This window comes from Rhagoletis pomonella, unplaced genomic scaffold (assembly GCF_013731165.1).
Source record: "Rhagoletis pomonella isolate Grant_MI unplaced genomic scaffold, Rhpom_1.0 Rhpom_scaffold_00004, whole genome shotgun sequence".
NCBI classification, from domain to species: Eukaryota; Metazoa; Arthropoda; class Insecta; order Diptera; family Tephritidae; genus Rhagoletis; species Rhagoletis pomonella.
The window spans coordinates 49,793,540-49,806,396 of NW_023458558.1; the positions used below are offsets into that span (position 1 = coordinate 49,793,540).

The following is a 12,857-nucleotide window of genomic DNA, read 5'->3' on the forward strand; positions in this document are numbered from 1 at the left end:
TCACTCCTTGAAAGCTGCAATGTGTGCCTTAAACTAGCAGTTACCATTCGCAGTGGCATCACAAAGGACCAACGGCTTATGGCCCCTTATCAAGAGGAAACCACCTAAACCTCACCTATTTTGGAATAGACTAGGGCACTTCATTACATTGCAGACGTATCGGCTTATAATTAGATAAAACATCCATTCTTTATTAGATAACTAGTTTATTCCTTATTAATTAATATCTTTAGATATATGATAACAGTACCAATGGAACAACTCACCGATTAGCAGATGATGTTATCGATATATTTTGTTATAAGTAAATATATTGAGAGAAATTTGGACTCGGCCAAAATCACTTAGGCGGTTACAGCGCCAATGAAGAAGAAGAAGTAAATAAATTGATACACAAGTATCGCAAATTATATCGATAATAGTATCGATATTAAAAAAAGTATTTTTAATTTTCAAAGTTAATTTTTTTTTACTCACGTACATTTCTCTAAACTCAAACTGCCTTTGCAATTAGTTAATAAAACTTTTTGTTTAATTGCAGAAATATTTGAGGTCATGTTCGAAGGCCAGCAATTTGAACATTTCGGCTATTTACTACCAAACGTGCTACGCACTGCCATTATGAAAAAAGAGATGCTCTTCAACGATTTTGAGGCTGTAGAAAATATCATCGCTAGATACAATGCCATTATTGATGGACTAGTGTTATCCGAGGTAAGTGTAAGACAGAAAGGCTGACATGTTTACATAAATACTGGTATGTGTGTATACTCTGAGGTCTCTCGCCCAAAATAATAAATTAGCTCTATGAAACCTTAGTTGAGCCCGTATTGTTTTATGTGGCCCCTATCTCGATGGGGGCCGGGAAAATATAATAGAAAACATTTGATGGAGAATGTACACTGCGGCCTTGGATCTATCGTGCCCACAGAGCTCATCACAAAACCTCGCCCAGCGCTGGTGTTCTAATAAAACTAATCATTTTCAAGGGATACAGCCCTCAACCCTCTCAAATGTGCTAGTCTTCTTCACGAAACCGTATCGATCTCTAAAATGAAATGCAATGTGGTTTCTGCTGCCATGGCGCAGTAATGACAGGAGTCGCCTACAATAATCCCCAGAGTGTTCATGTGAGCCTTCAGCTTGCAATGAAACATTAGACCTTGTTATATTTAATTCTAACGTAGGCTCACCTCCACGCTTGTGGGGTATGTGATAGTGCCAAGCTCTTCCGAATGGCATTGGTTAGCGCCGGGATTAGAAAAATGAGTTCTTTCTGGAGTCCTAAGAGTCTAAAGATTTTTTTTTTCACCTCTTTCCGGCAAACTGATAAATCGAAGTTCCACCACGAGTTGCTTTCCTGGCCCTTGGATATTGTTTAGGCTACCGACATTTGCATCTAACTGCACCTATTGCTTTACTCTTTTCACTAAGTTTATAGTAGTTAGGTTAGATAACTATCTTACTAGGATTCCTCCCGTGTGTGCCTCATTATTAGATGCTTTTAGGAAGAACTGTATGAGCTTATGATTTGACATTTAAGGCTTTGAAGTGACCCCCAAGTGGGAGATCAGATTATCAGTGCAGTTGTTTCTGAGAGTAACATACAGATATGCCTCCCTTATCCTAGTTTCGAACATATCTTTGAGAGCGTTAAGTCCTCTGGAACTATGGAGCTCTAGTCTTTTCCAGAAAGTATGAAAAAATGCTTTCAATCAAAAGCATTTTTTCTTAAATTTTAATTTACATTATACCCTAATGCCTTTTCGTTTAGGTTAATTTCCTGCGCGACCACCTATACGAGACCGAAATCGTCATACAAACCGGCATCGGCCGTTATACCTGGCAATCATTTAATATTCTAAAATATTGCGATTCTGTCAACACATTGATACGCAAACTTACCTCAATTGTATCGCAAATTAATTTTATACGTCTGGATATAAAAGGCCGCATCGATCGCATTAAACAATTCAATCTCTTTGTTATACACGATCGCACTGGTATAGATCGTTTACCCAGAGCGTCAGATGTACAATTTCATTGTGAATCAAATGAAACAACAATTAGTGGTCAAACTGATAGGCAAAGCTATCGTCCAGCTTCAGCAGTGAAAATAATACACCTGAAAGAGGAGGAAGCCGAACTAACACAACAGGAGAGTGAATGCGGCAAGGATATGTATCATTTTCAGGGTTACGTTGAGAAGTTGGAACAATCGCGCAATGAAAAGTGTGCACATATGAAGAAGCTATACGACTCTATTGGACCGGTACTGGTCAAGTTGGAGAGTCTGGTGTTGGGCACTTTCACTGGACGATCGGAGAAGATGCGCGGTTACTACACATATTGGGAAGAGATGACCTATCAGTGCATTTTGGAGTGAGTCAATTTGGCGTGAATATTGAAGCTGCTGTTGCACACTTTTGTATTAACAATGCATTTCTTCTTCGTGTTTTAGCAACACGTACCGTAATCTTAAATGCTACATAGAGCGCTTGTTAGGCGATGCGCCCATGTTCGAAGTAAACGCAGTCATGATGATGTCCGAAATAGTGCTGGAGCCGACAGCTTCGGAGATGCAGAACATAATGCTGCAATCGGCAAAAGATTATCTAGAGAGGTAAGTTAGGGTTAAGGTTTTCAATTTCAGCACTTTTGAAAAAAAAAGTCGTTCGTTATCCTGAAGGATCCACATCTACACACGCTGGATGGATGGCACTTGCTTGCCATGCGCGCCCATCAACGACGAATATGGCGACAAGTACATCTTCACCTTCTACGAGGATGTCATCAAGGTAAGCTGTTAAGTAAATTTTACAATCTCACTCACAAAAATGCTATCGTAAAAGGTACGCGATATCAGCCATTTGATCGTACGCGTCCAGGAGGTCGCCAACGCTTTGGTGTACGAGTGCAAGGTCGTTATTTCCAAGTAAGTAAAATTCGCAATTTAAATTTCCACTCGAATTCGAAGCCAACTCATTCTCTACATTTACGTTGCTCTGGCATGCAGATTCAAGCAATATTTCTACTTGTGGGCTTTCGACAAACGCGCCATTGCTGAGAAATTTATTAATCGTGGCATGCCACTTGTGACACTCGATGAGAAATTTACATTTTTCGCCAATATTATTGAGGAGTTGCAATTGATGCCGCCCTATTGGAATATCAAAAGCATACAAATTAATTTGAAGAAATTGATAGACAGCATATGCCAGCATGCGCAACAATGGCGGGCCACACTTGGCGAGCTGCTGGCGAAGAAAGCATCGGAAAATATTATAAATTTGCGAAATGAATTCAAAGTAAGTAACTGAGCTTGGCTGCTAAGAATTGGCGGGCATAAATACAGCTGCAAGTAATGACACTGGCCGACATAAAGGCCAGCAACTAAAATCCCGAAGTCAAAATATGTGTATGTACATACATTCTTGTTATTTAAAAAAAAAAATTATAATGAGGCAAGTTTCAAGTAAGTGCCTAAATATTCCGAGCATACGAGTTAGTTGAATTCTTTTGCTTAGATAAGAGAATAGACTAACTAGAGGATTGCTTATGGAGGGCTATGTACTAGAATTTGTACGCTATTTCCTAAAATCACCATAAAATATTTCAGTGACGACGAAAAAAAGAATTTATTTTTCATAACTGCTCCACAATGTGTAGCCTGCTCTCGGATATTCTGGAATTATCTTCACTTCTAAGAATTCTGGTATCCGCAGCATTCAGAAGACTTGTATTTTTGTTTTAAATCGCAAAATGTCGGAGACGGGGTCTCACTCGTAGTATTTTATACGTCTGACATGGTCGACAGAAAAGAAGAGGTTGGGTCCAAAGCCACCGCCCAACCCATTACTGGGCTGTGATTTCTCAGATTAGCTCGCTTCCGAATAGATGTTCAGTTACTAATGCGTGTAAACTCTGGAAGTCGTGGACACACGGGTACCACGGTTATGTGTTTGCGTAGGTGTCGACCTTAACAGCTTATAGGTGTGGTACCACAGAACCGAATTTCATAAACGACAACTCAAACGACGCTTAAATACCTAGTCTTCCTGCATTCGAAGTGCTCTACAAGTACTGGTACTTTAGCCACTTAGCTTTGGATGGGTACCTCAATATCATAACTCAGGGACTTGCATGAAATTTTATTTAAAAAAAAAAAACATCCATGCTGACTAAACAGACTTATAAATTTCTCGTTCTAATTTCAGGAACTCCGTTTTAATTTGGATAAGACAACTAAAGAGCTAGCTGACTTTAAATTAGTCATGCAAACAATCTCGACAATTCAAACAAAAACACTGACCTACGAACAACGGATCCATGAACTACAAGAAACCTATACCGTGCTAGCCGAACACAATATAAAGGTAAGTTCGGAAGCGAAACCCCAATTGTTTTCACGTGCAACTAGCAGGCTTGGAAAATTTTGAATTAGTCAAATCACAAAAGCAAAAATCAAACTGATTTTTTAATTGAAAATAATATCGAATCCTAAATAATAATATATTATTCGTTTCAAGAATCACATCACGACTAAATGTTTTGTGCTTTAATAAAAATAAAATTTGTTAGTGGCTTGATTCGTCCAGAAAATAAGTTCGTTCCGTGACTCTCCACTTAAAAAATATACTTTTTTTCCGTAAGGCAAGCACAATTTTCGAAGTTTTTTTCCCAATGCAAATCAAATCACAAATATTTTTTTTTTTTTGTGTTTCCGACAAATCAAACCACAAATAAAATTTTTTTATGTGTCCCACAAATTAAATCAGAATTAAATTTTATATTTTATTTGGTCGAGGAATCGAATCACAAATCAAACAGATTTTTTAATTAAAAGCGGATATAAAATCAAAAAGAATCATACAGAGTACATAGAAGTGCATGTCCATACACACAGTGGGGAGCAGTGATGAGCACATGGTGATTTTTGTCAAATATTCGCAAGGTTTTCAAAGTTAAAATTTTGTTCGTTTTGTTTTTTTCATGCTTTGGCCAAAACCATATCCAGCACCGCTAACAAGATGTAGGCGAAATTTTTTTTAAACTTTTATTTTTGATGCTGAAGTGCATCTAGATGACTTAGGCACATTTGAAAAAAAAAGTTCTTAAGTCTTTTTGGCGGTTAGGGCTCTATATAAATCAAACTTTATATAGAGCAAAGTAAAATATAAAAAAATTTAATTAAAATATTGAGCTTTTTTGTCTGATTTTTTATAATTTTTTTTTTTGTATGCAGTGTTGTAGCCCACTAAATTGTAATATAGTAAAGTGGAAGTTCGCAGCGAAATCGGGTTGATTTTTAATATTCTTTCCGTTAGTAGGTTTTTTTTTCATATAATAAGTGCAATTTATAAAACTCGCATTGATTTTTTTTTTTAAATTTTCTTTGCAAACGGTCTTGCGCATTTTCTTCCATAAGAAATTCATGCTTGCATGGAAGAAAGTCGTCAGCAGAAAAAATAATAAAAATCAACGCGATTTTGCAGCCGCTTCAAACTTAAAAAGAATAAAAAGCTCAAAATTTTACTGCGAATATGCTAAATTTTTCTAAGCTCGGTACAAAGTTTGAAAGTTTGATTTAAATGGTTTTGGTTAAACCATGAACCATATTTTTATGAAAAATTAATATTAAAATATTTAACAAAAATCACCATGTACTCATCACTGCTCCCCAATGTATGTTTGTATTTATTTCCTTTAAAATAATTCAAGCACTGAATTATACAATTTTCTTTACATACAAAAAATTTAATTATGCGCTGCTATTATCTAAAAATTTTATTTGTGAAAATAAATCGACTAACGCCAGCCAGCTATCATTGTAACTCGAAAAGTAACCACTTCGACCGAAAAATGTTGGCGAAAGTTCAAGTGCATTTCTCACAAAAGACTCAACAACCAGCACAAACATTAAATTAACCAACTAACTCGACCACATTTGCGTAGAGATTTCATATTTCGTCACAGGCGAGCTAAAAGCCATAGCAGACGCCAAAGCTTTTCTGGACGAACGCTCAGTTAGTTAGACGCTGTTGACCAAAGGCATTTGAATTAAAATTTATGCGTTAGCATGTGTGCCAACATACTCGCCCACACGCACACAAGCACGTGGCAGCTGAAAGAGAGTACTTTGGCTGGTGAAGGTGGCGCAGAGGAAAGGAGCAGAGCCGTGGCCACATTTGGAGCAACCACGTACACGCCCACCACTAACTGTGTGATGCAGCAGCAGTGCAGCTGCCTGGTTGGAGTCTTAACTAAACTAAACTACAAAAGCCTCCGCACTTTGTTTGTTTGCCCACACTGGCACTGGCCAGAAGTACAGATCTGCTAGTCACCCGCCTCAATGAACAACAACAAAAAATGCTGGTTGTTCGAACACAATCCTTTTTTTTTTATTTTTTTCTTTAGTTGTATTCAAATAAGGATTTTTCGAAAATCCCTCTAAAAGTCGCTCTAGTATTTATGCAATGCAGCCAGCGCCAGTACCTACCTTGGAGGAGTATAGCCAGCCAGCCAGCCAGCCAGCAGTCTTCATTCCCTTCCATCGACCACTGACCAGTGGTTACCTAAAATTTACATATGTATATAAATGTGTGATAGCGCAAATGTGTACATACATATGTACCAGGGTTGTTGCGAATATTATTCCGAAATAAAAGTCCTTTCCGGATAATAAACGAACCGCCTGTCCAAATTAAACAAATTTGGTATCATATGAAAGAGGACTGAAATAGCTTTTAAACCAAAATAACGAAGGACCTCCATTTATATTTTTTTTTTTTTTTTGTAATTTAATACTACAGAAATTCATTTACCTGACACAAGGTTTGTTATATGGTAATTAATTAAAATTTTTTATTTAAATATTTTTTAATAGGTGGCTTTTCTCGTTTAAGCATTTCAGTTCCAAAGCTATTTAAGTCCTCTTCCATTTGATACCTTGTTTAATTTGATAAGTGGTTTGTTTATTACCCGGAAGGGACTTTTATTTCGCAATAATATTCGCAACAACCCTGGTATGTACATATGTACGATATATATAAGTAAAAGAGAGCAGCAGCGGCTGGCGGCACACATGAACCCACATATTTGCATTTGAGAATATGTAAATAATTCCACACATTTGTGTACGTACATATATATCTGAGTTGTTGCGAATATTCGCATTCGCAATAATCAATTTGGAGCTTTTAAGCTTTTGCGAATGCGATTAATGGGCAAGTGCACTTATAAAAATGTCTGTGGCGAAAATATAAATTGGAAAAATATATTTTAGCATTATTTGGCTATTTCCCTGTCGTTTTTTTAATGTTTATTATTTTTTTAAGAAAGCGTAGCTCGTTATCTAGGAAAAACCATGTATGTAAATCAAAATTTTTTTTTTTTATTGTTAAATAGATTGAATCTTATTATACAAAGTGTAAATTTTAAGTAGCTGGGACTTAGGTACCGTTGGTTTTTGGCAATTTTTCGTTCACCCATTTTCTTCCACACGCAGTACGTTTGTTATTGTATGAAAAAAATGAGCACCTTCCACAAAAAAAAAAATAAAAATTTACTGCATTATACTAAAATGCATACTCAAAAACATACTAAAAATCTGATTAAAATTTTTTAAATTTGGATAAACATTTGCTAACGTTCGCTGATCTCTTATAAATGTTCTGCATAATTTGCAATTTTGATTTAGTTATTTAATTAAATTTAATTTTAATTAAGTACATATAACAAACAAAACGACATGTGTAATTGCGAAGTTACCCGGGCGTTAACGGGACGGGTTGTACATATTCGAGCCATTTTTAAAACTTAAATATGCGTCGAGTCTTTACTTAAACCACAGTGAAATGGATTTTGCCAGAGAAGTATAAAATCACGAAATATTTTGTAGTCCCAACAGAAGAAAAGATTAAAAATTACAAAACCTTAAATCGAACAAGTAAAAACGTCAAAGTTTGGGCGAAGCCGAACATTAAATACCAGGCGCACGAAAAAAGTGTAGTTTTACCTTTCTGAAAACTACCGCTACGTTCAAATCGGATATCGCGAATGTCTAAAATTCCACATTCGCAACATCGCTATTATCAATGCATAAGCTTCACAAGGCTGGATATATAGGTCCCTGCAAATTATGAAAGGGTAAATTTTTGTTTGACAAAAATTATCCAAACTTTACGCACAGATTTTTCCGGTTTTTTAAAACCTGAGCGACTGGCTGATTAATGGCTTGATTATGTTTTCATACAGAAAGTTGCTTATCTTTTTAGAGGTGTTCTATCTCTTCCCCATGGCGCTTCTAAAATATATTCCAAAGTCAATTCTACTTTCCCCTCATAATCCCCAACAAAGCAAGCAACCCTCCTCTTCCTCTGTCACCAGCATCGCGACCGACGCCATTGCTTGAAGAGCTGGATCGTTTCTGTTCGTTCGTACGAAGCCAACGTAGCTATTGTATTTCAATCAATTGTACTTCACGCCGAATTAAAAATATTCGAATTTCCTCAATAATTAATGTTCAGAAACCTTTCTCTGCAGATGAGTTTTATATCCCGACACCCTCTGATTTCTATCCACTACAGGTCATTGTAGACCACCACGATACAGACAAAAGCGTAGAGGACGCCGGACTACTCACCCTCTTCTTCTTCTTGATTAGAGCTGTAACCGTCTTAGCGATTTTAGCCAAGTCAAAGAGAGCACGGCAGCCTTTTCTCTTCTGTGCCAACTGACACCAAATGGAAATACCAAGTAAAGCGAAGTCCTTCTCCATTTGGTCTTACCATTACCGAGTAGGCCTTCCTCTTCCGTTGTTACCTCGCGCTAAAGTGGATATAAGAAACAACAACACCACCACAACCGCTGCGGCAGTTCTGTTGAGGAGTATGCGGGAAATATGAGAGCCTTTTTCAGTAACTCATCATAAGAAACAAGGCATTTCATTGGTCTTGTACGAGTAACCAGTTACATTTACGGTTCAGGATTTGACGGAAAATGAGCAGTAAGGAGCTCATCTTCCAGTTGCCCAGCTCATTTCCCAATTATCCACAGGAAGGAGGATTTATCGCGATGATGTCCGTGAGTCGCAAAAATTCACGGCAGCTTTTCACATTTTATCAAAATCGCCTCCATGTATCGCATTTAGCCTTTCTTTTTTCGGACATACATATAAACAGTCAGATCATAAAAAGTTCCCTCTCAGTATTCTGTCCCTCCTTCTTGGCTTCACGCAAAAGGCGTTTTAGTCTTCATCGCTCGGTAATTCCATTATACTTTGCCCGACGGTACGCTCTAAGAGCTCGTGCTTTCGTTGCCGCCGATGGGAACTTCTTCATCAGATCACCAATCGAGCTTTTGGTGAGACCAAAGCTCTCCTGAGAACTTTTTTCGGAAGAAACGACTGCTATTAAAAAGTTTCATCTAAACAGCGGTAAACTCTCTTTATATAGCAAAAGCATAATCTTTTATATAGCTGTGGGGACGAAGAGTGAAGATTACTACTGACAAAAGTTGCTTGCTGCCAACCAAAATCTGGCAACGATATTTTTTTATAACTTTTAGGAACTTATACTTACAAAAGTTGCTTGCTGACAACTAAAATCTCTTACTTCAGTTGGCAACGATATTTTTTTATAACTTTTAGGAACTTATAGTCCTAACCTCGTAAGCCGTTCTGTAAGTGTATATGTCTGTTAATATTTCAGCAGCAATTTTGTTAGCCTCACATTTGGCAATCACTTCATTCTTTCCCCCACAAAAATCAATGTATTCGAAAAGCTGTTACCACACACCTATGGTATGCATGTGTGTATCTAAGTATGTGCATATGTACGTTTATATGCATATGCACAATATTACGTAAATTTCCATACCTTTGGACTAAGTCCATTTTAAATTGTGAAAGCTTTCAGCTCGTCCATCCATTTATTGATGGCGTTTGGCTGGTCCAACCGGAGTCGGAGATTTCGTTATGCGTTGAAGCACTCCACTGGCTAGCTTTTTCGACTAGCAGCCATGCATTTCTATGCATGCAAGTACATACATACATACATACATACATATTTGTTAGCAGAGTAGGAGGTACTCACCACGCCGCTGCAGCAGACCGAATTAACTTGCATTTTATAGAAATTAATGTACAAAGATTCGAATAAACTAACCAAAAAATGTTGAAAGTAAATACACAAATGGACAAAACGTGTGGATCTTATTTTTTTTTTGCGATAAAAATCCATAAATGTGCTAGTATTAGAGCTTTGCATTTTCAAGGGAGAGTGGTCGTATAAATGTGTGTATGTTTGTTGTTTGCATACACAGATTTTGAAAATATATACATATTTGCAATTCACAATTGTGCAATATGCAATAATGAGCTTTTATTTTGAGATGAAGAGATTAATTATTTAACCCTTATTTGCATGATGATGGAAATTTCCATCATAACATTTAGTGAACAAAAAATTGTGGTCAAAATAGGTGTACTGTAAATTGATAGTTGCTGGCAACTTTTTCATGTCTATTGCGTAATAAAAAATGTAGCAGCAAAAAAATAATCAAGTGTCACAATCATTCTATCGGGTTTAAACTTGTCATGTTGCAAAAAAAACGTTCGATTTCTTAAATATTTTTGTGTAACTAATCTTTGTTTTTTTGCTGATAAAAGTGGCATTGAGTGGAAAAAATGTTGTTTCTTGTGTTTCTGTATATAAAATAAAAATTATACAAATATGTATTACTTTTTAATAATTTTGTACAGAGCTTGGCTAGGATTATTTTATTTTTCTTGAATCTAGAGAATGAATGTAATATAATTCAAGCTTTATTTCATACAAAAAAACAAAAGCATGCAAAGAAGGGTTAAGGGTGAAATATTTAGTTGGATTTTTCTTTCAATAGTTGGCGTATGCTTACTTCTAACAAACATAATGCAAACTATTGAAATTAATTTGGCTTATTGGACTGAAGATATACATCATCATTAGTATAAAAAGAGCACTTACACGAACATGCTCTTGTGAAATTATTTTTGAGTGTATTTATATTGTACTTAAGTATTGAGTGAATTCGAATTTTTAACACTGTAGAAGAATTTAAAGGTTTTATCATAAGGCCTGAACGTAATAATGACGAAAGTTTATTCGAATAACTAATGAAGATAAACTAATGGAAATAAAATATGTAATATTCGTGGTAAAATACACTCTAAAAAGTCCATGTAAAACTACTACTGAAAAGTGTAGATGGTGAAACCAGAACCTTTGTAAATAAGCGCACAAGATGTTCAAGATTTGATTTTGAACATGAGATGTTTAAAAAATGCACATAAATATATACGTGAAATATTTAAAATTGTAATAAATTTTAAAGTAAAAATATATTTTTACTAATAATAAACACTAAGTGCTCATATTTACTCAATTTTAAACACTTTGTGTGCAATTTTTCTCTACGTGACAACTTTTATACGTAAAAGTAAACATACAGTGTTTCATTTTGCACACATTAGGAGGGAAAACTGGTTACCTATCTTTATATTCATAAAATAAAAAACTAAAAAAAATGTCCAGCAAATTTTAAACATTTTATGTATACTAGTATCGGCCCCGTTGTCGAAATTCGACCACTTCACTTTTTTCACACACTTTCCTTTTGCCTGGGAAGTTTTTTAGATCCATCAGCACCTGTTAATTGTCTAGCTCACTTACATATATTGTCTGGTGGAGTAATATACATTCTGTTAATTAATTTAAAAATTCATAGATGGTGAAACCAAATCAGGCACCTACCGGAAAATAATACCTTTCAAACAAAATAAGAGTTATTCAAATTGGTTGAGAAACATAGGAGCAGTAGGGAGGAATAGATTTGTATGGGATTTCGTTAGCGTATTAATATATAGATGCTGTGAAATTGTAAACAATTAATGTTTAAACACACATGTGATTAGTAAAAGTAAGCAAGCAGTGTTTAACTTTATTAACACGGTGTGTAAATTTGCATTCATTAAGAGAGAAAACTGGTTACCTATCTTAATATGCGCAAATTTAAACAAAATTTTTTAGAGTGTAGCTAAAAGAATTCAATTAACTGATGAATCAGTGATAACAAAAAAGATAAGTAAATCGTTGCTCAGTGTGTTAGAAATGAGTTTTTAAAAAAATTCAAATAATGAACAATTTATACATAAGCAATTTATTCGCGACTAATTCAGTTGTGAATGAGTTATTAGCGAATAATTATATCGCGGATAAAATTTTGTTTGAATAATTATATAAAAAACAATTTATTCGAATAAAGCCCAATTCTGCATTTGAGCTCTGTAAAGATTCTTATTTCAGCTATGCTTCGCTTTAGTATTCACAATCTACAATCGACTTTAGTATTTATTTATGTGCTTATTATAAAAATCAACGGTATTGTCGGAAATTGTCGGCATTTTATAAGTAATGAAAATATTAGTATATATATATTTATATGTAGATTTCCATAAGTTTATGTACATACAGCTGTGGTTACCATTTCACTTACTCATATATTTTTATTTTCATGCCTCCAAACAAAAAATATGCATTTCCGCTTCACCCAATAACGTATGCTGTCCCAACAACTACCGGAATCCTCATCGATTATATACACCCATTTGATGCACTCATGTTTCACTCCAATCATTTAATAACGGAAATGCCAACAATGCAATCCTCGCTACTCACTATTCCCCATCTACTCGCGGGATCAACCAACCATCGTCGTAAATTTTATATTATTTCATTATATACGCCATTGCATGTTATTTTATCAAATTTTTTTTGGTGTTTGTTGTTTTTGTCGCCAATTCTATTTGTGGTTAATAG

General features: G+C 35.5%; 1 protein-coding gene across 1 annotated transcript in view; it reads left to right on the forward strand.

Annotated features, from left to right (window-relative positions):
• LOC118737721 (dynein heavy chain 10, axonemal) overlaps positions 1-12,857 on the forward strand; it is a gene marked incomplete at its 3' end in the record, with an annotated part of 103,647 nt that overhangs the window by 10,155 nt on the left and 80,635 nt on the right. The window contains 7 exon segments of the mRNA XM_036468428.1: positions 542-714; positions 1,775-2,382; positions 2,462-2,623; positions 2,690-2,798; positions 2,853-2,935; positions 3,017-3,308; positions 4,218-4,376. Coding sequence (XP_036324321.1) covers positions 542-714; positions 1,775-2,382; positions 2,462-2,623; positions 2,690-2,798; positions 2,853-2,935; positions 3,017-3,308; positions 4,218-4,376 — 1,586 coding nt within the window.